Below are 26907 nucleotides of genomic sequence, written 5' to 3'. Positions count from 1 at the left end.
AAAGAGAACTTGCCACAGTAGAAAAAATCCAATAAACCCACCAATGTCAACCCCAAAATGGAACAGAAGACAAACTCAACCCTGAGGCAAAACCACAGAGCAGGTGTTCAGCCCAGTGGTTAAGCTGGAACTTGGGATACCCACATCCCTTAACAGGATGCCAGTGTTGGAGTCTTGGCTCTGTTCCCCCTTCCAGCTTCCTGTGAATGTACACTCTGTTGGCACCAGGTGATACTTATGTGAGTATCTGGGTTGCTATCACCCATGTGGGAGAACTGTATTAAAGTTCCTGGCTTCTGGCTGGCGCCGCGGCTCAATAGGCTAATCCTCCGCCTTGCGGCGGCGCCGGCACACCGGATTCTAGTCCGGGTCGGGGTGCCAGATTCTGTCCCGGTTGCCCCTTTTCCAGTCCAGCTCTCTGCTGTGGCCCAGGAGTGCAGTGGAGGATGGCCCAGGTCCTTGGGCCCTGCACCCCATGGGAGACCAGGAGGAAGCACCTGGCTCCTGCCTTCGGATCAGCGCGATGCGGCAATTGGGGGGTGAACCAATGGCAAAAGGAGACCTTTCTCTCTGTCTCTCTCTCTCCCTGTCCACTCTGCCTGTTAAAAAAAAAAAAAAAAAAAGTTCCTGGCTTCTGGCTTCCACCTGGCTCAGCCCTGCCTATTGCAGGCACTTGGGGACTGAACCAGGAGACCGGCAATTTCTCTCTCTTCTCCTTCTCCCTGCCTCTCCACCTCTTGAATAAAACTAAGTAAATTTCTAAAAATCTATAAAAATAAGAGAAATCACGACTTAAAAGTTGCATTTTATGTTGCCTATCTTTCACGCTAACTTTATGATCTACTCTTGATTATGACATTTTTATCACTATGAATGAATACGGTAAAAACTGACATGGTTAGAGGTCAGCACTGTGGCATATTAGGCTAGACCAATCTGCCTATGGTGCTGGCATCCTATATGGGCACCTGTTGCTCCTCTCTGATCCAGCACCCACGAGGGAGACCCGGAAGAAGCTCCTGGCTCCTGGCTTTGGATCAACAAGCTCCAGCCATTGCAGCCATTTGGGGAGTAAACCAGCGGATGGAAGACCTTTCTCTCTGTCTCTCCCTCTCTCTCTGTAAGTCTACTTCTCAAATAAATAAATAAAATCACTTAAAAAAATGATATGGTTCACTATAAAAATCCTGTTTACCTTTACTGGATCGTTTTCTTTACAAGGTGGTTAAGAGATAAAATATAAATAGAGGGGCCGGCGCAATGGCGCAGTAGGTTAATCCTCCGCCTGCAGCGCCAGCATCCCATATGGGCACTGGTTCTAGTCCCGGCTGCTCCTCTTCCAGTCCAGCTCTCTGCTATAGCCTGGGAAAAGCTTCTGGCTTCTGGCTTTGGATCAGCGCAGCTCAGGCCGTTGCAGCTATTTGGAGACTGAATCAACGAAAGGAAGACCCTTCTCTCTGTCTCTCTCTCTCTCACTGTCTGTAACTCTACCTCTCAAATAAATAAACAAATATATATATATATGTATATAAAATAGAAAGGAAACATCAAAAATTCAGGAACATCTTTGGCACAGGAATGGCCCAAATCTGTGCTGAGTTACCCTAAGGCTTCATGTCTTTATGAATATCCAAACTCTGTAAGAAAACTTAAATTATAAACTGCTATTAGGAAATTTAAAACTTCATACACAATACTAAAGGAAAAAAATAGCCGAAGGCTAACTGCACTCTAAAGTAACAGCCAAATGGGGTGGGTATCGCAGCTCAGCAGCTCAAGCTGCCACTTGGGACACTTACATCCTACATCAGAGTTCAGTTCAACTACTACCCTGCTTCTAACCCAGCTTCCTGCTAATGCGTCAGGGAAGGCATCGGATGATGGCGCAAGGACTTGGGCTGCCCGTAAGGGAGACCCAGACGCAGCTTCAGGTTCCTGGCACTGGCCTTGCCCGCTCCTTGCTGTTGGGCAGAGAAAGAGCAGATGGAAAGGCTCTGTCTCTCCCTCCCTGTCACTCTGCCTTTCAAATGTATAAAAAATCTAAAACAAACAAGCAAACAAACAAAAACCACCAAACAGAATGAATAGAATGTGAGTTTAAACCTTGGAGATGTCACTTAAGGAAAGATTAATACTACCCCACAGAGAAAGCAGTGATTTTTAGTGACAGGATTCAAAATACACAATGAGAATATTTCTAACCCCAAGTTTATGTCCACTGCTTAACTTCCAGGTTTCCCCCGTCATTTGATAAAAACGCTCTTCTAGTTTTTTCAACTTCATTTCTTGTTGAGGCTTTAAAACATTCTCCACGTATCTGCTAGCCTGTTTAAAAAAAAATCAGGTGTTAATATATACATTAATGTTTACAAATTTACACTCCCTATAAGACTGTAAATAAGAACCATACAAAAAATTTTTATACTAATTTTTTTTTTGACAGGCAGAGTGGACAGTGAGAGAGAGAGACAGAGAGAAAGGTCTTCCTTTGCCGTTGGTTCACCCACCAATGGCCACTGATCCGAAGCCAGGAGCCAGGTGCTTCTCCTGGTCTCCCATGGGGTGCAGGGCCCAAGCACTTGGGCCATCCTCCACTGCCCTCCCGGGCCACAGCAGAGAGCTGGCCTGGAAGAAGGGCAATCAGGACAGAATCTGGTGCCCAGACCGGAACTACAACCCGGTGTGTTGGCGCCGCAGGCGGAGGATTAGCCTATTGAGCCACGGCGCCGGCCTACACTAATTCAATTTTGCCAGAAATGTAGCTTCTTCCAATTCTGCATCACTTTCTAAAAAGTCACTTTTGTATGTAATACAAACAAAACTGAATGTTTTATACTTAATGCTTGTACGGCAATGTGCTTATGTATGTGTGTGTTTGTGTATTCTTTATGTGCATTTTGTATTTTATTATTTTAATTATATTTATGAGATACAGTGTAATAACTCAATGTACACATTGTAGAATAATCAAGTTAGTCAGCATGTCAACTCCTTAAACATTTAAAAACATTTTTTGATTGGCACTTAATAACTGTACATATTTATGAAGTACACTATGCTTTTTCAATAAATGTATACAATATATACTGATCAAATCAGGGTAATTAATGGTTCCATTTTTTCTTTTTTTTTAAAGATGTATTTATTTATGTATTTGAAAGGCAGAGTTACAGAGAGGCAGAGGCAGAGAAAGAGAGAGATCTTCCATCCGCTGGTGCACTCCCCAGTCCATCTCCTTTTCTCTACTTTATGTCCACCTAGAGCCTTCCCTCTTCTGTTTCTTCCTAGAATATATAACGGGTTATTGTGGACCACAGTGCCCCTGCCCACTGTGCAGCGGAACACTAGGACTTATTCCCCTCATCACACGGTGTTTGGAATCTGTTATCCAACCTCCCTGACCACAGCCAATCCCTACCCTTCCCAGCATCTAGGACTCACTACTCCACATTCAGATCAACTTATGTTTTCAGCTCCCACATATGAGAGAGAATATGCAGTTTTTGTCTTCTGGGTCTTATTTTACTTAACATGTCCTTTAGGTATATCCACATTGCCACAAATGATGTTTGTTTGTTTTTTTGTTTTTTTGTTTTTAAGATTTTGAAAGGCAGATAGAGAGAGGGAAACAAAGAGAGAGAGGTCTTCCACTTGCTGGTTCACTCCCCAAATGGCCACAATGGCCAGAGCTGGGCCAGGGAGTCAGGAGTTTCATCTGGGTCTGTGGATGCAGGGGCCCAAGTATTTGGGCCATCTTCTGCTGCTTTCCCAGGCACATCGTCAGGGAGCTGGATCCGAAGTGGAGCAGCTAGGACTTGAACTGACATCCATATGGGATGCCAGCACTGTAGGCGGAAGCATAACCCTCTATACCCCTCTGAATGCATTCTCTGTGTTTTCACTGTAATACTAGGGACCACAGATATAGAGAAGCACATGATATGGCCCCAACATAGAAAAGTCTGAGCAGTTTGTTCAAAGCATGACTGCCTTCTCTAGGCAGCGGATCCTAGAAAGCACGGACTTGTCGGGAAGAATGCTAGATGTACAGTCCAATCATGCTAAAGTAGAAAATATTCTTGGAGTGAAAAGAACCACAGACTTCTGACTTTATTTAAAAAAAAGAAAAAATATTTGTTTTAAAATTAGAATTAGACAGAAAGAGGGAGAAAGAGAGAGACAGAGAGGCCATCCATCTGCTGATTCATTTCCCAAGTGGCCGCAATGGCTGGGGCTGAGTCAGGCTGAAGCCAGGAGCTTCATCTGGGTCTTCCACATGGGCCACAGGGCTCAAGCACTTGGGCCATCTTCTACTGCCTTTCCAGGAGCACTAGCAGGGAGTTAGATCAGAAATGGAGAAGCTGGGACTCTAACTCCTGCCCATAAGGTATGCTCGCATGGCAGGTGGCTATGCCAGAACGCTGGCCCACCTACCAAATCTTTACAGAAGGATTAACACTGATCCTTCCAAACCCTTCCAGCTCATTTTACAAGGCTAGGATTATTCTGGTACCAAAGCTAAAGATATCATAAAAAACTAAAGACTGTGTAAAAATCTTCAACGCTGGCCAGCACCGTGGCTCACTAGGCTAATCCTCCGCCTGCAGCACCGGCACCCCGGGGTTCTAGTCCCGGTTGGGGTGCTGGATTCTGTCCCGGCTGCTTCTCTTCCAGGCCAGCTCTCTGCTGTGGCCTAGGAGTGCAGTGGAGGATGGCCCAGGTGCTTGGGCCCTGCACCCCATGGGAGACCAGGAGGAAGCACCTGGCTCCTGGCTTCAGATCGGCGAGGTGTGCCAGCCGCAATACACCAGCCGTAGCAGCCACTTGGGTGGTGTACCAACAGAAAAAGGAAGACCTTTCTCTCTCTGTCTCTCTCTCTCTCACTGTCTAACTCTGCCTGTCAAAAATTAAAAAATAATAATAAATTTTAAAAAAATCTTCAACGCTAACACTGGCAAACTCAACCTAACACTATGTTAAAAGAATTATATATAAATACAAGTAGGATTTATCACAAGAATTGCAAGGTAGATCAAAATAATAAAACCTAGCATTATAACACATTGATAGAAGGAAGGGATAGGTGCTGGTGCTGTATCACAGCAGGTTAACTCCCTGGCCTGAAGCACCAGCATCCCATATGGGTCCTGGTTTGAGACCCCAGCTGCTCCACTTCTGATCCAGCTTTCTGCTATGGCCTGGGAAAGCAACAGAAGATGGCCCAAGTCTTTGGGCCTCTGCACCCGCGTGGGAGACCCAGAAGAAGCTCCTGGCTCCTGGATTCAGATTGGCGCAGGTCCAGCTATTGCAGCCATCTGGGGAGCAAACCATCAGATGGAAGACCTCTCTCTCTCTCTCTCTGCCTCTCCTCTCTCAATAGGATAATACTCTGCCTGCAGTGCCAGCATCCCATATGGGCGCGGGTTTTAGTCCTGGCTGCTCCACTTCCAATCCAGCTCTCTGCTGTGGCCTAGGAAAGCAGTGGAAGATGACCCAAGTCCTTGGGCCCCTGAGCCCATGTGGGAGACTGGGAAGAAACACCTGGCTCCTAGCTTCGGATTGGCGCAGCTCCGACCATTGTGGCCATCTGAGGAATAAACCAACAAAAGGAAAATCTTTCTCTCTGTCTCTCCCTCTCACTGTCTGTAACTCTACCTCTCAGATAAATAAATAAAATCTTAAAATAAATAAATACATAAATCTTTTTTTAAAAAAAAAAGGAAGGAGGAAAAAACATGATCAAAAAACTCTGACAAAATCCTATAACCCACTTCATGATAAAAACACTTAACTATAAAGAGGGGGCCAAGCACTATGGCGTCGTAGTGAGTAAAGCCACCACCTGAAGTGCCAGGATCCCAAGTGGGTGCTGGTTTCAGTCCTGGCTGCACTACTTTCAATCCAGCTCTCTGCTGTGGCCTGGGAAAGCAGCAGAAGATGGCCCAAATGCTCGGGCTCCTACACCCGTGTAGAAGACCTAGAAGAAGTTCCTGGTTCCTGGCTAGAGATCAGCCCAGCTCCGGCCACTGGTGCCATTTGGGGAGTGAACCAGTGGATGGAAGACTTCTCTTTCTGCCTCTTTGTGACTTACCTTTCAAATAAATAAATAAATCTTTAAAAAAATTATAAAGAGAAAAGAATTTGCCCAAATGATAAAAACCACCTACAAAAACCTACAGTTAACATCAGCTCCAAACTATACAATTTAAAAATGAGCAAAAGAATAGATATTTCACCAAAAAGATACATAAACAGCAAATAAGCATATGAAAAGATGTGTAACATCATTAGTCATTAGAGAAATGCAAGCCAGGGCTGGTGCTGTGGCCTAGCAGGTAAAGCCACCGCCTGCACTGCCAGCATCCCATATGAGTGCTGGTTGAAGTCCTGGCTGCTCCACTTCCCATCCAGCTCTCTGCTATGGCCTGGGAAAGCAGTGGAAGATGGCCCAAGTCCTTGGGCCCCTGCACCCGAGTGGGAAGACCTGGAGAAAGCTCCAGCCGTTGTGGCCAACTCTCTCTCTCTGCTTCTCCTTCTCTCTCTATGCAACTCTTTCAAATAAATAAAATAAATCTTGAAAAAAAAAAGAAAGCAAGCAAAAAGAAATGCAAGTCAAAACCATGAGATACCATTTCACATGCACTAAACACTACAATGGGTATCTTAAACAAAGGAGGGGGAGCTGGGGCTGGCACCGTGGCATAGCAGGTAAGGCTACCACCTGCAGTGCCGGCATCCCATATGGGCACCAGTTTGAGACCCAGCTGCTCTACTTCCAATGCAGCTCTCTGCTATAGCCTGGGTAAAAGGTAGAGGATGGCCCAAGTGCTTGGGCCCCTACACCCGTGTGGGAGACCTGGAAGAAGCTCCCAGGTCCTGGCTCCTGGCTTCGGATCAGCAAAGCTATGGCCGTTGCAACCATCTGGGGAGTGAGCAAGCAGGTGGAAGATCTCTGTCTCTCTCTCTCTCTCTCTCCCTCTGCCTCTCTGTAACTCTGCCTTTCAAATAAGTAAATAAATCTATTAAAAAAAAAAAAAAAAAAAAGGAGGGGAGTCAGCGTAGTGGTGCAGTGGGAGAAGCTGCTGCCTGCAACACCACCATCCCATGGGTGCAGGTTCCAGTCCCCACCGCTCCACTTCCAGCTCGCTGCTAATGTACCTGGGAAAGCAGCAGAGGATGATCCAAGTCCTTGGGCCCCTGCCACCCACGTGGGAGACCTGGATGGAGTTCCAAGGTCCTGGCTCCAGCCTGGCTCAGCACTAGCACCAGCCCCAGCAGCACCAGCACCAGCACCAGCAGCCATTTGGAGAGTGAATCAGCAGGTGGAAGATCTCTCTCTCTCTCCCCTTCTCTCTCTGTAACTGTGTGTTTCAAATAAATAAATATTGAACAATAAAAATAAAAAGGAACCAAGACTAACGTGGGGGAGAGAAACTGGGGTCCCTGAAAACTGCTACCGGGAATTTAAAATGGTGGGGCCAGCACTGCAGGGCAGCTGGTTTAGCTGACGTTTGTGATGCTGGCATCCCACATGAGAACACCAGGTCAAGTCCCAGCTGCTCTGCTTCTAATCTGGTTCCCTGCTAATGCTCCTGGGAAGATGGCCCAAGGACTTGCGCCCCTGCCACCCACACAGGAGACCCAGGTGGAGTTCCTGGCTCCTGGCCATGCCTGGCCTACCCCAGGTGTTGCAACCATTTGGGGAGGGAACCAGCAGATGGAAGATATAAATCTTTCTCTCTTGTGTCTTGCATCCTCCCGCGTCACTTTGGTTTTCAAACAAATAAAACAAATCTTTAACATAAAATAGTTAAGGATGTGAAATGGTACACAACAGTGTAGAAATCATTTTGGCAGTTCCTCAAAAAGTTAACCACAGAATTATCATGACTCATCAATTCCATTGATACCTAAAGAACTAGAAACTGTACTCAGAGGGTAGCATTTGAGCCTACTGGTTAAGACATGTGTGGGAGGTGGCATCCCATACTGAAGTGACTGGGACCCTGGTTCCTGATTCCAGAGGCAGCAGGTAATGGTTCCTTGTCACCCATGTAGGAGACCTGCCTTGAGTTTCTGGTTTCAGCTCCACTCAACGCCAACCACTGCAGGCACCTGGGGAGTAAGCCAGTGGATGGGAGCTCTCTTCTCTGTCTCTCCAGTAATGAAATAATTCAAATAAAAAATAGGCACTTGGGGGCGGCGCTGTGGCGCAGTGGGTTAAAGCCTAAAGCACCAGCATCCCATTTGGGCGCCGGTTCTATCCAGCTGCTCCTCTTCTGATCCAGCTCTCTGCTTATGGCCTGGGAAAGCAGTAGAAGATGGCCCAAGCCCTTGGGCCCCTGCACCTGCATGGGAGACCCGGAAGAAGCTCCTGGCTCCTGGCTTCAGATCAGCGCAGCTCCAGCCGTTGCAGCCATCTGGGGAGTGTACCAGTGGATGGAAGATCTCTCTCTACCTCTCCCTGTAACTCTACCTTTCAAATAAATAAAATTTTTTAATCTTAAAAAAAAAAAAAAACCAGGTACTTAATACTTGCATACAAACGTTCAGAGCTATTTTGGCCATTCGTAATAGACATTTGGTTTGATTATTCACAGTAACCAAAAAGTAGATACAACTGAAATATCTGTCAACAAATGAACAGATAGACAAATTGTGGTATATTCATACAACAGACTATTATTCAGCCATGAAGCACTGATACAGGCTACAGCATGGATGAACCTGGAAAACACTGAGCTAAGTCAAAGAAGTTGGACTTTGACAAAAGGTCGTGCTTGTGCAATCCCATGTAAAGGAAATATCCAGACGAGGTAAATCCACGCCAACAGAAAGCAGATTGGTGACTGCCACAGGATGGGCAGAAGGGTGAGTGGGGAGTGCCCATTCAACGGATAAGGGATTTTCTTTCAGGGGTGACAAAAAATGTTTTGGAACTGGGTAGTGGTGATAACTGTGTAAGAGTGTGTGTGTGCTAATGCCACTGAACTGTAGACTCTAAAATGGTCCATTTGATGTCACATGGATGTTACTGCAATCCTAAATTTAAGTCATTTCAGCACCAACACAGAAAGCCTCAGACTGAAGTTTAAGTGCCCAGCAAACTGAATTCTCTCCCTATATTCACTCTAAAAATCACGCTTTACCTTCTCACCCTGGGCCTCTTGTTGTTTTTTCCTCACGAGTCTCTGTCTTTTCTCATTCTCTTCTTCTTCTTCTAAGACATGAAAACACATAAAAGCGTATTTTAATTCCCAAGTATCAGTAAGTCAAAAGGAATGTTCTCTGAAAATAGCCTACATTTTAACATTTTGGGAAAGATTAGAAACCTTCAAAAGAGAGATTATTTTTTCAAGTAATGCAAATCAGATCCATGCAGACAGCAGAGACAAGAGAACACGCAAGTGAAATCTATTACAAAACCTCTGTTCTGAAACTAGAATCCTCTGACATATGTTGTAAGTAAGTAACAATTTTGCTACGGAGGCTTCAGAAGGCGCTGGTGAGTTTTCCTTTATGGGCCTGCCAGGGCTGCAGCAGCTCCAAGGCACAACACGGAAGCCCACTGCTGCGCAGGAAGTGTGGACTGCTACACTGCAGGCTTGAGGGGAGCTATCCCATCTCCGGACAGGACAATAAAAGCAACATGCCTACTCCCCAAATGTACTTAGCAGCTCCTAGACTGACTGACACACTGCCAGGCTGTTACCCAATGAACAACAGAAAGGGTTTCTGCTGTTGTATGGAACTGGTTTTACTCTTGGTATAATAAATATCATTTACGTAACTGGCTCTGTCCTTCAAACATCATTTAAAGATTGGATTTTGTAATACTGCAATGTGCACAAAATGGCTCACACACAGTAACAACAAACCAGAAACCCTTCCCTTTGGAATGACCCATCCTTAAGAAAATACATAAACCCTTTGAACTTCGACAGCAACATTCACTTCTGCTGATAACTTTAGCTCTTTGGCAGACATTTTTGTATTTCCTCAAATTACAAAACAAAGATTAGGGCAATAAAGCCCAGCAAAAAATTGGACGCCACTAACTTGCTATTAGACAGATCAGGCTCAGTGGTCTTAAGACACCTTCTAAACTCTGAATCCAAGAATATACTTTTTTCCAAGACACGGGAAACTTGGATTGAGTTCTTGGCTCCTGGCTTTGGCACTGGCACAGCTCCAGTGATTGTGGGCATTTGGGGAGTTAACCAGTGGCTGGGAGCTGGCTCGCTCTCTTTCTCTGCCTCTCAAGTAATAAAAATAAACAATCATGACTAAAGTTGTAATGATTACTCCTCCTTAAAATTAAACATCACAAGTTAATGGTAAAATAGTTCTTACGAGACAAAGTTATAGAATAAAGGAAAGAAAGTTGAGTAGAAAAATATAAAAGAATAGCATAAATAATCAACTTACCTTTCAGATAAACTTGGGAAGACTTAAATGAGTTAAGCCATGAGGTAGTCACAGAAATAATTAAAGTAAGAAGAGCAAGTGCTAAGAAAATCCGGCCACACAGCAAAAAGAGATCTTTAAGTCCTTAAAAAAAATAATTAAAGTTAAAATTCAAAACATTTTTTGTTGATACTACTAATAATAACAATAAAAACACATTAAAAGGTTATTTTTACTAGAAAAGTAATAGAAGGTATGAGCCTGGGGCCAGCATTGTGGCCCCAGGTAAAGCTGCCACCTGCAATGCCAGCATCCCATACGTATGCCAGTTTGAGTCCCAGCTGCTCCACTTTCAATACTGCTCCCTGCTAATGCACCTGCAAAAGCAGAAGATGACGCATGTGCTTGGGCCCTTGCATCCAATGTGGGAGACCTGGAGGAAGCTCCCGGCTTTAGCCTGGCTCATCCTGGCCGTTGTGGCTATCTGAGGAGTGAACCAGCAGACAGAAGCTCTCTTTCTCTGTCTCCCCCTCCCCAAAACTCTGCCTCTCAAATAAATTATATATATATTTTTAAGATTTTTTATTTATTTATTTGACAGGTAGAGTTAGAGAAAGAGAGACAGAGAGAAAGGTCTTCCTTCCATTGGTTCACCCCCCAAATGGCCGCTACAGCCGGCGCGTTGCACTGATCTGAAGCCAGGAGCCAGGTGCTTCCTCCTGGTCTCCCATGAAGTGCAGGGCTCAAGCACTTGGGCCATCCTCCACTGTCTTCCTGGGCCACAGCAGAGAGCTGGACTGGAAGAGAAGCAACCGGGACTAGAACCTGGTGCCCATATGGGATGCCAGTGCCGCAGGCGGAGGATCAACCAAGCAAGCCATGGTGCCAGGCCCTAAAATAAATATTTTTTAAAAGAAGTTATTAACTGTCATGATTATTTCATGTATTCTGCTTTGGGAACTGTAATTCATCCTAGCTGTCACAAGTTTTCAGAAACCAAAATGACTTTTCAGAAAATAATTGTAGAATAATCACCTCTGTCTTAAAAATATAAGTATAATTAGAGTGGTAGGCTGCATTACAAAAATATGGCTATCTATGAAGCCTAAGTTCTAGATTCCCCTCCTGCCTAGGGAAGGCAAATGAACTACATAATTGGGAATCAGACTGTGAGAGTACCGTCTTGGTCAAATACGAATTCTACTCAAAACAGTCATGCCCACTGCAATCCCACATTCTGACTTGTCACAACTAGACATGCAAACTGTGAGCTTCTCTACTTCTCCGTATTCATCCATTCATTTGCAAATAAAATTACTCTTTGTCTAGAAAAAAAGCAAAACATCAGTAGTTGGTCTTACAATATTTTAAGCACCAAAGTGAAAATTAAGTCAGCAAAAACTGTAATGAGCGCCTACTTTGTGGGATACAATTTGCTAAACAGCGAAGGGGACAGGGGACATAAAGCTGGGTTGCATATGACTTCTCTCCCCCAGGAGTTTTTACTATCATTTTGTTTTGTGATTTTCAAAAGTTACTTGGCAGACAGAAAGGAAGCATCACACAAATGGAATCTGCACTGATTGTTAATTAACCAAAGATGAAAGAAGTCATAAACGCTTATACATACGAATTTAAAAGTTCTTTTAAACTGAAAAGATGCATCCTTAAAAAAGAAACAGCAACAGTAAGTTGTTTAGAAAAGCAATATGATTTTTTATACAATTTTTTAAATGGGTGCCATCAACTTATTTATTTTTTTTTTTTTTAAGATTTATTGATTTGGGGAAGGGGGAGAGAGGGAGATCTCCCATCTGCTAGTTCACTCTGCAGGTAGCTGCAACAGCCAGGGCCGGGCCAGGCTGAAACCAGGAGCCAGGAGCTTCTTCCAGTTCTCTCACAACGTGGGCCCCTCTTTTCTTGCATCACAGCTCTTCCAGCTCTCAATAGCAGTAACTACTGATTCACATGTTGTTCATTATAGATGTAATTCAATCTAGGGTATCTCTGGCCATGGCAGAAATAATTTTTTAGAAGATTTATTATTTATTTGAAAGGTAGAGTTATAGAGAGAGGGAGGGAGATTTTCCAACCAGTGGTTCACTCCCCAAATGGCCACAATGTCTGGGGCTGGGCCAGACTGAAGCCAGGAGCCAGGAGCTTTTTCCAGGTCTCCCTCATGGGTGTAGGGGACCAAGAACTTGGGCCATCCTCTGCTGCTTTCCCAGGAGCATTAGCAGGGAGCTGGATGGGAAGTGGAGCAGCTGGAACTCAAACCAAATGGGAACTCATCCCCAAATAGAATGCTGGTATTGCAGGCAGTGGCTTTACCTGATATGGCACAACACTGGCCCCACAAAAGTAATTTAATATATACATTACTGGTACAGCGATATCTCAAGAAGTTCACAGAGGAGCTGGCAACATGGTACAGTGGGTTAGGATACTACTTTGTGACACCTGCATCCGCTATCAGAGTGCCCATTAGAATCCTGGCTGCTCTGCTTCTAATCAAGCTTCCTGCTAATCCACCTGAGAGAGCAGTGGAGGGGGCCAAGTGCTTAAGACTCTGCCACCCACATGGGAGACTAGCTCCTGGCTCCTGGCTTCCACCTGGCCCAGCCCTAGCTGTTAGACCATTTGGGGAGTAAATCAGCATATGGAAGACCTCTCTCTATCACTCTGCCTTTCAAATAAATAAACAAGCAAATAAATCTGTTTTTAGCAGTTCATAGAAAATGGAATGAAAACAATGAAAGTAGCTGTTGCATTATAAGGTGTGGTTTGTAAAACAGGCGTAAACACTGTTAGCAGATACTTGGAAGCCCACCATCAAGAAATCAAAGAAAACCACCATGAGTTTACAAGAGAAGGTTCCAGGAGAAAGGTTAAGTGAAAAGTTCAGGAACTAGATGGAGATGCTGCCAGGCGTCAAGTTGCCTTTTCTAGAATTCGTGGCCTGGTTTTATAAAAATCAGACATTGTGATAAGTGCCTGGAATACAAAAACGAATCACATGTGATCTCCGCCCCGGAGGGGTGTTTTCCTGGGGTCGGGGCTGACTGGGAGAGCAGCTCCCCTACAAGTTTCAGGAAGGATCCTCTCACTGACTAGTAACTGGAACGTTATGCAAAGCACATTCTGGAAAAGCAGAGCAGGAGTGCATGCTGGGAAAGCAAGGCAGCACGTGGACTCCGGAACCGGGGAGTGTGAATTTCACACTTCTGTGTAACACCTGGACACAGATCTTGTTATAGTTCAGTACAGCTTGACTAAGCATTCGGCTTCGGGAGGACCTTCATAGATTGTGTAAAAGCATTTTACTTCATTTCTCCTTTCAAGCAACATTTCTGGGCACCCAACTTCCTGTGGCAGAGGGAGAAGAGAACAGATACACTACGCTTTCATCCCGGTCTCTAACTTCAAAACTGAGTTTAAGGAGGGAGACAGACAAGTAAACTGATCACTAATACACCAAAAAATCAACACCAAAAAAACAACATCTGCAGATTTCCCTTTCCCAGTGGCACTGTATGTAGGAGTAATCACGCCTGCAACAAAGTCTACAGATTCTAGCTCATTAATATCCAAACCTGTCCACACTTCATATCCTTTGTTACCATCCTACTCCAGGCCCTTGTCACCACCTGCCTACTTCAAAAGCTTCCCTTGCCTCACCGCTCCCATTAAACATAGCTTCCTCTCAAAATCATTGTGCAGGGGCCGGCGCTGTGGCATAGCGGGTTGAGGTCGCTGCAGTGCCATCATCCCATATGGGCGCTGGTTTGAGCCCCAGCTGCTCCACTTCCGATCCAGCTCTCTGCTACGGCCTGGGAAAGCAGTAGAAGATGGCCCAAGTCCTTGGGCCCCTGCACCCATGTGGGAGACCCAGAAGAAGCTCCTGGCTCCTAATCAGCCCAGCTCTGGCCGTTGCAGCCAGTTGAGGAGTGAACCAGCGAATGGAAGACCTCTCTCTCTCTGCCTCTCCTTATTTCTCTAACTCCAACTTTCAAATAAATAAATAAATCTTTAAAAAAAATCATTCTCCATCCTTCATCCAAAGTGGCCTTTTAAAATCTCAGGAAGGGGCAGGAATCGTCGCTCTGGGAGTTAAACCGCAGTTTGGCACTACCACATCCCATATCACAGTCCATCCTCTGCTTCCGATCCAACTTCCTGCCAACGTGCATCCTGAGAGGCTGTGGCAATGGCTCAAATGCTTGGGCCTCGGACACCAGGCTGAGCGACCTGGATGGGGGTCCTGGTTCCTGGCTTCAGCATGGCCTATTCCTGGCTGTTGTGGGCACTTGAGGAATGAATCGGAGGATTCACTCTGCCTTTCAAATACGTGAATAAACTTGAAAACCTTTAGGGAAGTCACTTCACTGCCCTAGCTCTGTAAAATGCGGATTGTAACAATGCCTACCATTGGCTGTAGTGCAAATTAAATAAGACAATCAACAGCGCTGGGTGTCTGGTTTAAAACAGGTGTTCAATAAACCAAATTATCCCTGGCTCTCCTCGGTCCAGCCACTTGGCCTTCATTATATCACAACTCTGCCTGGAATATTCTTCCCCTCCCCGTCCCTTGCCCACCCAAAGTCTCTTCCCTTTTTCGTGTAACTCTAAATCCAAATTCCTCAGAAGGCCTTTATCCTATCAGCCTCTTAATTTTGTTCTGAGCACTAACCAGGATTTGGAAATACTGGCCATGGCAGTCACTACGGCGCTGGCTCCCGACCCCCTAACACCGGCACAACGTGCCGGATCTGCAGGGAACCGTCTTCCGGAAGAGGCGGGCAGGCGCGTTGCAGTCTGGGAATTGTAGTCAGAGCCACCGGGAAGAGAGGCGGCAAGGCAAGTCCGCGCAACACTCTTCAGAAAACTATCCAGCTGTGCGCATCAACGGGAGGAGGTCACACTTACCTAGGTCGGGGATCCCACGCCGGAACTCCAGACACAAGATGGGAAGAGCAGAGAGGATAAAAATGCCAACAACACCACGAGAAGCCATGGCGGCTTAAGGCCCCCGAGTGTGGGCGGAAATCCCGCCCCTTCCGGTCGCGCCTTCCTGGGAGGGCGGAGTGGAACCCTTCCTGAGGCGGGATGTCCGGGAGGAGTTAGACCCTAAGAGGGTCGTTGGTCGTGCAGAAATCAGTCACTCTGCTCGTGCACTCAGTCTGTAGCCTTGTTTCAGGAGTGCAAGTCACCTCCCCACGTCACATAATGTCCAGGGCAGCGCAGGTTCTAGGGAGGTGACTCCCTGGAGGGCAGGGGACATAGGACACCTTATGTCTTTAGTTGTTCCTGGCCCCTTAGGCAGTATCTGGTTCCTGTGGGAAGGCAACTCCAAAGTGGGGCTTGGCACCAAATACCTGCCCCCTTCCCTCCCCCACACACCCTAAAGACTGAAGACCCCTATCCCTAGCTCCGCCCCTTTATCTGTGTGGCCGGCACGTGTTACTGTTAATGACAACCTCTGCCTCACCGTTCTGTGACCTCATTGCCATCCCGTGACCCTTCCGCACGTTGCATTTCCCAACCTGCAGTTCTGTTAAGCTTCTGAGGTCCTTGTGACTTGAAAGATTTCAAAGTTTAAAATTCTCCTTTCTGACCCATCCATCAGTCCATCTACTTTATTCTTAAATTTAATTCAACCAGGGAGGAAGACAAAAAAATACCTAAAGGAGGAGATCGTATCAAATATGGTAGGAACTGAAGAAGTCCCTTTCTGTCCTCATGTGTGATGGACGTCAGGTTTCTATACAGACATCAGTGGGAACCTGTGACTGAGTCAAGCCCTCAGCGCGGCTCTGTAGCACGCTGTGCGTACCCCTCTCACAGCACCTGGGCAGTGTGCTCATATTACATTTACCTGTTTACAGGGTAAACAGTAAGCTGAGTTTTCCAGTAAGCTGAGTTTCCTGAGCACAAATCCAAACTTACACACAACTGAATCTCCGTGAGTTCTACAATTCCAGACAAATGGGTGAGCTCACAACTCCCATTGATGTCTGTGTAGATACCTGACGTCCTGGAGGATAAAATAGAGGATCCCAACTACTCTAGATTTGCTTTGAGTGTTGATACATAGGAAAGGTACCCTTTCGTGACCTTTGTGGATTGTGAACTCTGTTAACTGCAATTGTCAGGTGCCACAAAAGACCACCGGAACATCCTGTTCATTAAGTAAAGCCGATTTTCTTACTGCGTTAAAGGAGAATACTAGAGTAGATGTCAAGGGTAATTTTTATAAGGTTCTGTAGTCTGGGTTGGACTGTTTTAAATTTTTTTTTCATTATGACTGGACAGAGTTTCTGGTACAACAGTTTGGGACTTATACATTAAACAAGATGAGGGAATTGAAGGCAGATTTTTTTTTTAACCTAGAAACCTTTTATTTAAAATATATAAATTTCGCCGGCGGCGTGGCTCACTTCACTTAGTTAATCCTCTGCCTGCGGCACCGGCATCCCATATGGGAGCTGGATTCTAGTCCAGTTGCTCCTCTACCAGGCCAGCTCTCTGCTGTGGCCCGGGAGGGCAGTGGAGGATGGCCCAAGTGCTTGGGCCCCTTCACCCACATGGGAGACCAGGAGAAAGCACCTGGCTCCTGGCTTTGGATTGGCGTAGCTCTGGTCATGGCGGCCATTTGTGGGGTGAACCAAGGGAAGGAAGACCTCTCTCTGGTCTCTCTCTCTCACTATCTGTAAAAAAAATTAATTAAAAAAATAAAGTACACAAATTTCATACATTTCATATATACAGATTTAGGAACATAGTTATTCTTCCCACTTTACCCTCCTGCATGGACTCCCATCCTTCTTCCTTTTCCCTCTCCTTTTCCCATTCTTATTTTTCACAAAGATCTATTTTCAATTAACACATACGATTAACCCTACACTAAATAAAGAGTTCAATAAATAGTTAAAAAAGAACACAAAACACTGTTCCTCAGGCCCACGCCCCGCCTCACTAGGCTAATCCTCCACCTTGCGGCGCCAGCACACCGGGTTCTAGTCCCGGTTGGGGCGCCGGATTCTGTCCTGGTTGCCCCTCTTCCAGGCCAGCTCTCTGCTGTGGCCAGGGAGTGCAGTGGAGGATGGCCCAAGTCCTTAGGCCCTGCACCCCATGGGAGACCAGGAGAAGCACCTGGCTCCTGCCTTCGGATCAGCGCGGTGCACCAGCTGCAGCGCGCCAGCCGCAGCGCGCCAGCCGTGGCAGCCATTGGAGGGTGAACCAATGGCAAAGGAAGACCTTTCTCTGTCTCTCTCTCTCACTATCCACTCTGCCTGTCAAAATAAATAAACAAACAAACAAACACTGTTCCTCAACAGTTGAGACAAGGGCTGATCAAAATCATTGCATCGCAAAGTGTCAATTTCACAATAGATTTCCCTTTAGGTACTCTATTAGTTACCACAGATCAGGGAGAATTTATGCTATTAGTCTTTTTGGGCTTGAAGGCAGATTTGGCTGTTCATAGAAGGAAGGAGATTTGCCCAACTGATCAGTGCAAATTCTGAATGCGTGAGAAGCAGACATGTAGCCAGATAAGAAACTCTTTATTTGGATAAACAGATTTTAGGAAGCTTCTAAACCTGACAATGAAGTTATGTGTTGATTCACAGCCTATCTTCATGGGAAAGAATTTTTTGGAATAGTAAAATCCTATTGATTGAAAAGATTTAGTTCTTGGTGGTGATAATTAAGCTATGGGTTGTAGGATTCTCTGTTTTCTCAATCAAATCTTTTGAACACCTCCTGAGTATGAGATGTGAGATTTTTAAATCTAGATAGTTTATTTTAAACCATTCTCTCTTTTTTTAAGATTTATTTATTTATTTGAAAGGCACAGTTACAGAGAGAGAGAGTGTGAGAGAGAGAGTGAGAGAGAGAGAGAGTCTTTTCATCCGCTGGTTCACTCCCAAAATGGCTGCAATTGCTGTAACTGGGAGGACCCGAAGCCAGGAGCCAGGAGCTTCCTCCGGGTCTCCTACACGGGTACAGAAGGACTTGGGCCACCTTCTGCTGCTTTCGCAGGCCTTAGCAGAAAGCTGGATCAGAAGTGGAGCAGGCAAGAGCTGGTACCCATATGGGATGCCTCCACAGCAAGGGGTGGCTTTACCTACTACAACACAGCACCAGCCCCTTAAAGCATTCTCTTAACACAAACATGTTTTTATTACTTAACAAGTGATGCAACCTGCTTTATGTATAAAAGGGTAGGGTTCCCTTTTATGTTAAGTATTTATTTGAGGGGCCAGCGCTGTGCCACAGCTGGTTAAAGCCCCAGCCTACAGCGCTAACATCCCTTATGGGCACCGGTTCTAGTCCCAGCTGCTCCTCTTCTGATCCAGCTCTCTGCTATGGCCTGGGATAGCAGTGGAAAATAACCCAAGTCCTTGAGCCCCTGCACCCACGTGGGAGACCCAGAAGAAGCTCCTGGCTCCTGGCTTTGGATTGGTGCAGCTCCAGCCATTGTGGCCATCTGGGAAGTGAACCAGCGGATGGAAGACTTCTCTCTGTTTCTATCTCTGTAACTCCGTCTTTCAAATAAATAAAACAAATCTTAAAAAAAAAAAAAGTACTTGTTTGAGAGGCAGAGATAGAATGATAGGATGAGAATTCTTCCAATCCACTGATCCCTCTCCAAATGCCCATAACAGCTGGGTCAAGCCAAAGCTGGGAGCCAGAAATGCAATCCAGGTCTTTCCCGTGGGTGACAGGGACCCAATTATTTGAGCTGTAAGAACTGCTTTCCAGAATCTGCATAATCAGGGAGCTGGGATTGAGAGTGGAGCCGGGACTTTAACCCAGGCACTCTGATATGGGATGTGGCCACAAACACTGCCTTATGCTACCTTTTTATAGCTATAGGAACCTTCCTTTCTGTCCCTCACCACCAACCTCCAGGCAACCACTTATCTGTTCTCCACCTCTCTTCCCCTCCAATTTTATTGAGGTATAATTGAAAAAATCCATCTTTTTAATTTTGTCATTTCAAGACTCTTCATAAGTGGAATCGTACAGCAAACAATTGTTTAGGTTTGAATTTTTCACTTGGCATAAAAGTTCTTGTGTAATCAACATTCATTCCTTTTTATTGCTGAATGGCATCCTTGTAATGATTAACCATTCACCTGTGAAGGACATGTGGGCTGTTTTCAGTACAAGCTATCACAAAATAAAGCTGCTATGAATATTTGTGCACAAGTTTTTCTTTGAATATAGGCTTTCATTTCTTTAGAATAAATGCCCAAGAATGAATTTTTTGTATCACAGTAAGCAGGTGTTTAGTTTTGTAAGAAATTGTGATACTTCTTCAAAGTAGCTATACCATCTCACATTTCCACCAGCAACATAGGAATGATCTGGTCTCTGTATCCTTGCTATCATTTGGCGTTGTCACTATATTTTATTTTAACCATTCTGGTGAGTGTTTTAACTTGTGTTTTCCTGGTGACTAATGATAGTGAGGTCTTGTTTATGTGTTTTTCAGTCATTCATTTACCTTCCTTTTTGAAATGTCTTCTCAAATCTTTCTAATTGTGTTCTTTTTCTTTCACATTGAGCTGTAGGAGTCCTTTCACAGCCTGGCTAACTGTCAGACATATGTTTTGTGAATGTTTATCCGAGTCTCTGGCTTACCTGTTTATTTTCTTGATGACTTTTTGCTGAACTGAGGTTTTGCATTTTGTTGCAGACAAATATATAGTCTCTCTAAAAAACCTTTGCCTATCATGAGGTTAAGAAAAAAATCTCTGCCATTTTCTTTCCAAAAGGTTTATGTCCAGCTTTTACATTTAAGTTTATAAAAATAATTTATTTTTGTAGTTTTTTCCCTCCCTGTAAATATTGTAAGATGGCTACTTTTTAAAAATTGAGATTTAAAAATCTCTGCTATTTTCTTTCCAAAAGGTTTATGTCCAGCTTTTACATTTAAGTTTATAAAAATAATTTATTTTTGTAGTTTTTTCCCTCCCCGTAAATATTGTAAGATGGCTACTTTTTAAAAATTGTTTGGGGGAAAGACAGGGAGGAAGAGAGAGGAAGCACAGACCTCCATCTGTTGGTTCACTTCCCCAAATGCCTACAATGATTGGGATGGGAGAAAGGAAATTGCAACTCATTCTGGGTCTCCCACATGAGTGGCAGAGTCCCAAGTACTTGAGCCATCACCTATTGTCTCCAGGCGCATGCATTAGCAGGAAGCTGGAATCAGAATCCATGCCAAGACTTGAACCCTGGTCCTTTAATATGGGATGTGGGCATCCCAAGTGGCAGTGCATTGATGCACCCAATGCCCACCCCCTATAAGAATTTTAACCAGATGTATGCAACTTTGTGATCTGGTAGGAAAGTTTTGTGAATTTATGGATTAATATTTTCATGTCCTCTAATAATTTTTATTTACATATCAATGTTCTTTGGCTTCCTATCCTTACCCAGTGCTCTATTCTACATATAAATTAAGTATATGACCAAGAATATAAACTATTCACAACTGTAAACTGATCAAAGACGTCACAGAGGCTTCATTGTTCATCAATCCCAGTGACTTTTTCTTTCTCTAACCTCACAGCACTCACTGCATTTTCCATTTATTGTAATTTTCATAATCTCACATTGTTATTTGGTTAGTGTATTAGATATTTTAAATTCTCTTTAGAAGGAGTAAACACATACTACAGGAGACTGTTACAATAATATATACAGCATAGTATATAAATGCATGGCACATACATTTTTATGGAATTCTTTGTATATGGACTTGTTGTCCAGAGTTTCTGATTTAGGAGCTATTAGTCAAAGCTGTACAGGTAAATTAGATAAGCCACATGTGGATGACAGTAAGGAGAAAAGGGAGAGACAATTTCATCAAGGCATGATATGTTTGGGGGAACCAAAGTTACAGTCTTAGAGACTTGATTCATCTAATCAATACTAAATACAATGCACCTACCATGTGTCAGGTGTTGTCACTGATGCAAGAGATATAGCCACACATGAGGTAAGATTCCTGCTCAGTGGCCGGCGCCGCAGCTCACTAGGCTAATCCTCCACCTTGCGGCGCCAGCACACCGGGTTCTAGTCCCGGTCGGGGCGCCAGATTCTGTCCCGGTTGCCCCTCTTCCAGGCCAGCTCTCTGCTGTGGCCAGGGAGTGCAGTGGAGGATGGCCCAAGTGCTTGGGCCCTGCACCCCATGGGAGACCAGGAGAAGCACCTGGCTCCTCCCATCAGATCAGCGCGGTGCGCCGGCCACAGCGCGCTGGCCGCGGTGGCCATTGGAGGGTGAACCAACGGCAAAGGAAGACCTTTCTCTCTGTCTCTCTCTCTCACTGTCCACTCTACCTGTCAAAAAAAAAAAAAAAAATCCTGCTCAGTATGGAATTTGTACTCTAGTATGTAGTGGTGATTTTTATGTCAGCTTGGGAGTGTTTTGGAAGAGCTTTACATTTAAATCAGTAAAAGTTTTTTAAAATTGTATGTATTTGAGAGAGACACTCCATCTGCTGGTTCACCCCCCAAATGCCCACAATGGGGGGCTGTGCGAAAGCCAGGAACCAGAAACTCCATCTAGGTCTCACACAGGGGCAGCTGAGACCCAATTACTTGAGCCATCACCACTGCCTTCTACGGTGTGCATTAGCATGAAGCTGGAATTGGGATCAGAGCTGAGGCTTGAACCCAGGCACTTCAATATGGGATACAGGCATCCCATATACATCTTAACTTCTATGCCAAATATTCACCCCTAAATCACTGAACTTTGAGTAAGCAGATTGCTGCCCATAATGCAGGCGGTTCTCACCAAACCAACTGAGGGCCTGAACAGAATGAAAAGATCAGCCTCCTAGAACAAGAGTGAATTCTCCAACAGACCACCTTTGGACGGGATCTGCACCATCAGCTCTCCTGGCTCTTCAGCCTACTACCCACACTACAGATTTCAGATTTGTCATTCTCTGTGGTTTGCATGAGCCAATCACTTAAAATAAATCTCTCACTACATTCTCTCTCTCTCAACCTTGAGTAAGAGGGAGACCGAGAAGGAAACCAACATAATATTTTCAGGAAATGACACAAGCTATGAAGACATTATGGTTATGTAATAGATAATGTAGACGGACAGGGACATTTGAGGTTATTTTAGGTATTCCTTCCGTTGGTTCACCCCCCAAATGGCCTCTATAGCTCCAAAGCCAGGAGCCAGGTGCTTCCCCCTGGTCTCCCATGTGGGTGCAGGGCCCAAGCACTTGGGCCATTCTCCACTGCCTTCCTGGGCCACAGCAGAGAGCTGGACTGGAAGAGGGGCAAACGGGACAGAACCGGCGCCCCAACCGGGACTAGAACCCGGGGTACTGGCACCACAGGCGGAGGATTAGCCTAGTGAGCCGCGGTGCCGGCCAGATCAGTGGTTCTTAAAATAGTGTCCTAACTATGGATAAAGCCAAGCTCCTTACCCCTAATGCCTTTGATGTTCACTTTATTGGGCCCACATATCTATGTCATCCTTAGCTTGCAGTTCCTCTGCAAAGATAAACCCATTAAATTAGAGGAGTGACACAAGGACAAGAGATCCGGCCTTACAGTTAACATCTCAATGGTAGCCTCTATTCTGAGAACTTTTACAGGAACTCATGGCCCTGATCAAAGAAATTCTTTTTAAAAATGTATTTATTTGAAAGGCAGAGTTATAGAGAGGCAGAGGGAGAGAAGTCTTCCCATCTGCTGGTTCACTCCCCAAGTGGCCGCAATGGATGGAGCTGGGCCTATCTGAAGCCAGGAGACAGGAGCCTCTTCTAAGTCTCCCACGTGGGTGCAGGAGCCCAAGCACTTCGGCCATTTTCTGCTGCTTTCCCAGGCACATTAGCAGGGAGCTGGATTGGAACAGGAGCAGCTGGGACTCAAACAGGCGCCCATATGGAATGCCAGCATTGCAGGAAGTGGCTTTACCTGCTATGCCACAGCACTGGCTCCTGATCAATAAATTAATATCCAGTACCTTCAACCCCACACAGATGGGGCTTACCTTTGCCATTCCAAAGGAAGCATGCTGGACCAGTCACTGACCAATCAGAGACAGAGAGATCTTCCATCTGCTGGTTCACTCCGCAAATGGCTGCAACAGCCAGAGCTGGGCTAATCCAAAGCCAGAACCTGGAGCTTCTACTGGGTCTCCCATGTGGGTGCAGGGGCCCAAGGACTTGGGCCATCTCCTACTGCTTTCCCAGGCCATAGCAGAGAGCTAGATTGGAAGTGGGGCAGCTGGGTCTTGAACTGACACTCAGATACGGGATACCAATTGTGTAAGTGGCGGGTCAAACTGCTGTGCCACAACACTGGCCCCTTACCCAATTTATTTTTAACAATTATACTTAGGTTACTTAAGAAACTAAAATATTAAACAAACATGGTTGTCTTCTTGTCAAAGACAAACTCCGAAAACTAAATTGTACCTTATTCATATACATAGGAAACAATGAACACTGTACCATATCTTCACCTGTGTTATTTGTTAGGCCAAAGTTATAATTTCATGATTTAAAAGTATCTAAACAAAATAGGTATCACTTTTGCTTGGCCAGCACATTCAGGTTCAAAATATGTTAACAATTCTGATAACATCATTACTTTTTTAAAGATTTATTTATTTATTTATTTGAAAGGCAGAGTTACACAGAGGCAGAGAGCGAGAGAGAGAGGTCTTCCAACTGCTGGTTCACTCCCTAGATGGCTACAACGGCCAGAGCTATGCTGATCCGAAGCCAGGAGCCAGGAGCTTCTTCTGGGTCTCCCATGCAGGTGCAGGGGCCCAAGGACTTGGACCATTATCCACTGCTTTCCCAGGCCACAGCAGAGAGCTGGATCAGAAGAGGAGCAGCCAGGACTCGAACTAGAGCCCTTATGGGATGCCAGCACTGCAGGCGGCGGCTTTACCCGCAAAGCCACAGCGCTGGTCCCCCATTACTTTGTTCTTACCAACAACTTTAGAACAACCTATTAACCAGAGATTTACTTGTCACATGAGCTAAAAGACATTTGGGTTAATTTCGGTTTAATTTATGCAGAGTGCTCATTTTCTGTATGCCAATTGGAAATAAATAATAGGGAACATTTACCATATAGACACGACAAGTAACAGACAAATGCGAAACACACATAACAGTTCTCTACAAAAATCACAACCGCAATGTGAACAGCACAAATAAGAAGACAGATAAAAACACCAGGGTGCACCAGGGTGGACGGCAGGCTTCTACCTCGGTTTCTTGGGAGCACCTCTTCAATCAAGGTCAGTCCTGCCTCTATTGGAGGCCTGTTTCCCCTCGTCAGGGCCCAAAAGGCCAACTTTCCCAAATCCACAAAGGGCGGCTACTCCAGAACACATGAGCCGCTAGCCAACGTCTATAAAAGGGGCAGGCACTGTGCACAGCAGGTTAAGCTACCACCTGTGATGCCCGCATCCCACATGGACACCAGTTTTGAAACCGTATTGCTTATCAACATTTCTGCCATGAATAAGCTGTGTGGGTTCTTGCCACAGATTCAGAGAAGTCTGAATACTGGCTCAAATAGACCAGGCAGCATGGTAAGTTTTTTAAGTTTTTTATTTAGTGAGAGAAATGTATAGAGGAGTGAAGGCTCTATCTAATGGAGAAAGAGAAGTCTAGAGACGAAATTGGGATCCACACCGAGCAGAGAGCAGGCCAGGAGCCACGTGCAGCGAGCGTTTGGTTATGAACAGCCTCAAGTAGCTTAGCACAAGTAGCGAAATGAAGGCAGAGAGAGCGGGCAGCCTGAAGGCTTGGTGCAACACAGGCAACAAAGGGCAATAAGGGTGAAAAAGGAAAAAAGAGCCAGGCCCACTGTGTTCCAGGCTTTTTATCCACTTGCAAAGGGGCGTGGTTATGTAGCCTGATTGGCAGGTGGACACAGATGAGATCCCGCAGCGGGGCGTGCTGAAGGTGTGGTCGTCCAGCTCACAAATCTAATCAATCGTAGCCTCTCTACCTGCCTACATCAGTTCGTGTCCCAGCTGCTTCACGTCCAGCTTCCTGCTAATGCACCTTGGAAGGCAGCAGAGGATGGCCAAGTGCTTGGGCGCCTGTCCCTCGCCTGGGAGACCTGGATAGAGCCGCAGGCTATTGGCTTCGGCTTGGCCCACCCCTGGCTGTTGCAGCCATTTTGGGAGTGAGCCAGCAAATCGGTTTCTCTGTTTTTCCCTCTCTCTCTGTAACTCTGTCTTTCAAACAAATAAAAAAAAATCTTTAAAAAAAATGAAAAGAACCTGTGGCCAGAGCTATGGCACAGCTGGTTAAGCTGCTGCCTGAGATGCCTGCACCCCAGATGGGCCCCGGTTTGAGTCCCAGCTGCTCCACTTCTGATCCAGCTCCCTGCTAATGGCCTGGGAAAGTAGCAGAAGATGGCCCAAGTCCTTGGGCCCCTGCACACCATGCGGGAGACCTGAGTGAAGCTCCTGGCTCCTGGCTTCAGCCTGTTCCAGTCCTGGCTGATGTGGCCATTTCAGGTGTGCAGCAGTGGATGATGGAATATCTCTCTCTCTGTCTTGCCCTCTCTCTCTGTAACTCTACCTTCAAACAAATAAATAAATCTTTAAAAAAAAAAATCTATGAAAAGGCCTACCAGAGAGGCAGGAAGGAAATAAAATTGCTTTTGAGGTCACTCACCCAGAACCAAGTTACTAAAACCAGTTTGTCAAGTTGCAAAGCAGTTTCTTAAAGGTAGGAATCTCTTTTCAGCTGCAAAATGGAAGGTCCAAATTAGCACACCTCACACCGTCAAGCATAGATTGCTACTAAAGAACAAAGGCAGCTCCAAAGTCCAGGCCAAATTTAAGCCTAGTTTTCTCCACCCAAAAAGTGCTTTAGGCCAACAACACCCATTCAGCAGCCAGCAAGTAGGAGGCTGACTCTGAATTTAAAAGCACCCAAGGAGCCACGGGACAGCTCCCCAGGGTGCCTTCTGGCCAGGGGTCAGTGTACTAAAGGTAAGACATCTTCTAGGACTGTGGTTCCTTTGTGGTCGGGGCTGCCTGCAGTGTGGGATCCCACAGGGGTGCCGGTTCGAGTCCCAGCTGCTCCACTTCCAATCCAGCTCTCTTGCTATGGCCTAGGAAGGCAGTGGAAGATGGCCCAAGTCCTTAGGCCCCTGTGGCGACATGGGAGACCTGGAAGAAGCTCCTGGCTGCTGGCTTCAGATCAGCACAGCTCCAGCCTTTCCACTTATTTGGGGAGTGAACCAGCAGATGGAAGACCTCTCTCTCTCTCTCTGCTTCTGCCTCTCTGCAACTCTGCCTTTCAAATAAATAAATAAATCTTAAAAAAAAAAAAAAAAAAAAAAAAACTTGGGTAAGTGTAGAAGACTAGTGTTTATTTTCCAGCCACTTTCTGAACTGCAGCTTCTTCTGTACGTAATTTCTGTTTAATTGGTGACTTTTCCTCAGCTCCCTAGACTTGCAGTGATGGGGAAAAT

General features: G+C 45.5%; 1 protein-coding gene across 11 annotated transcripts in view; it reads right to left on the bottom strand.

Annotated features, from left to right (window-relative positions):
• Positions 1-26907, bottom strand: part of UBXN8 (UBX domain protein 8) — a 52401-nt gene that overhangs the window by 17808 nt on the left and 7686 nt on the right. For 3 of the 11 annotated variants that reach the window (XM_089327319.1, XM_089327324.1, XM_002709537.6), the window contains exons 2-5: positions 15334-15670; positions 10429-10551; positions 9150-9220; positions 2203-2325 (exon numbers count right to left, since the gene is read on the bottom strand). In XM_089327319.1, the coding sequence (XP_089183445.1) occupies positions 2203-2325; positions 9150-9220; positions 10429-10551; positions 15334-15421 (405 nt within the window). In that variant the 5' untranslated portion in view covers positions 15422-15670. Of the gene's footprint in view, positions 1-2202; positions 2326-9149; positions 9221-10428; positions 10552-15097; positions 15226-15333; positions 15671-26102; positions 26175-26907 lie in introns of those variants that run through there. The other 8 variants (XM_089327318.1, XM_089327325.1, XM_089327320.1 and 5 more) reach the window with 8 other exon arrangements.

This window comes from Oryctolagus cuniculus, chromosome 2 (assembly GCF_051225735.1).
Source record: "Oryctolagus cuniculus isolate XC-2025 breed Fujian yellow rabbit chromosome 2, ASM5122573v1, whole genome shotgun sequence".
Taxonomy (NCBI): Eukaryota; Metazoa; Chordata; class Mammalia; order Lagomorpha; family Leporidae; genus Oryctolagus; species Oryctolagus cuniculus.
This window is presented reverse-complemented; position numbering and strand designations above follow the sequence as displayed.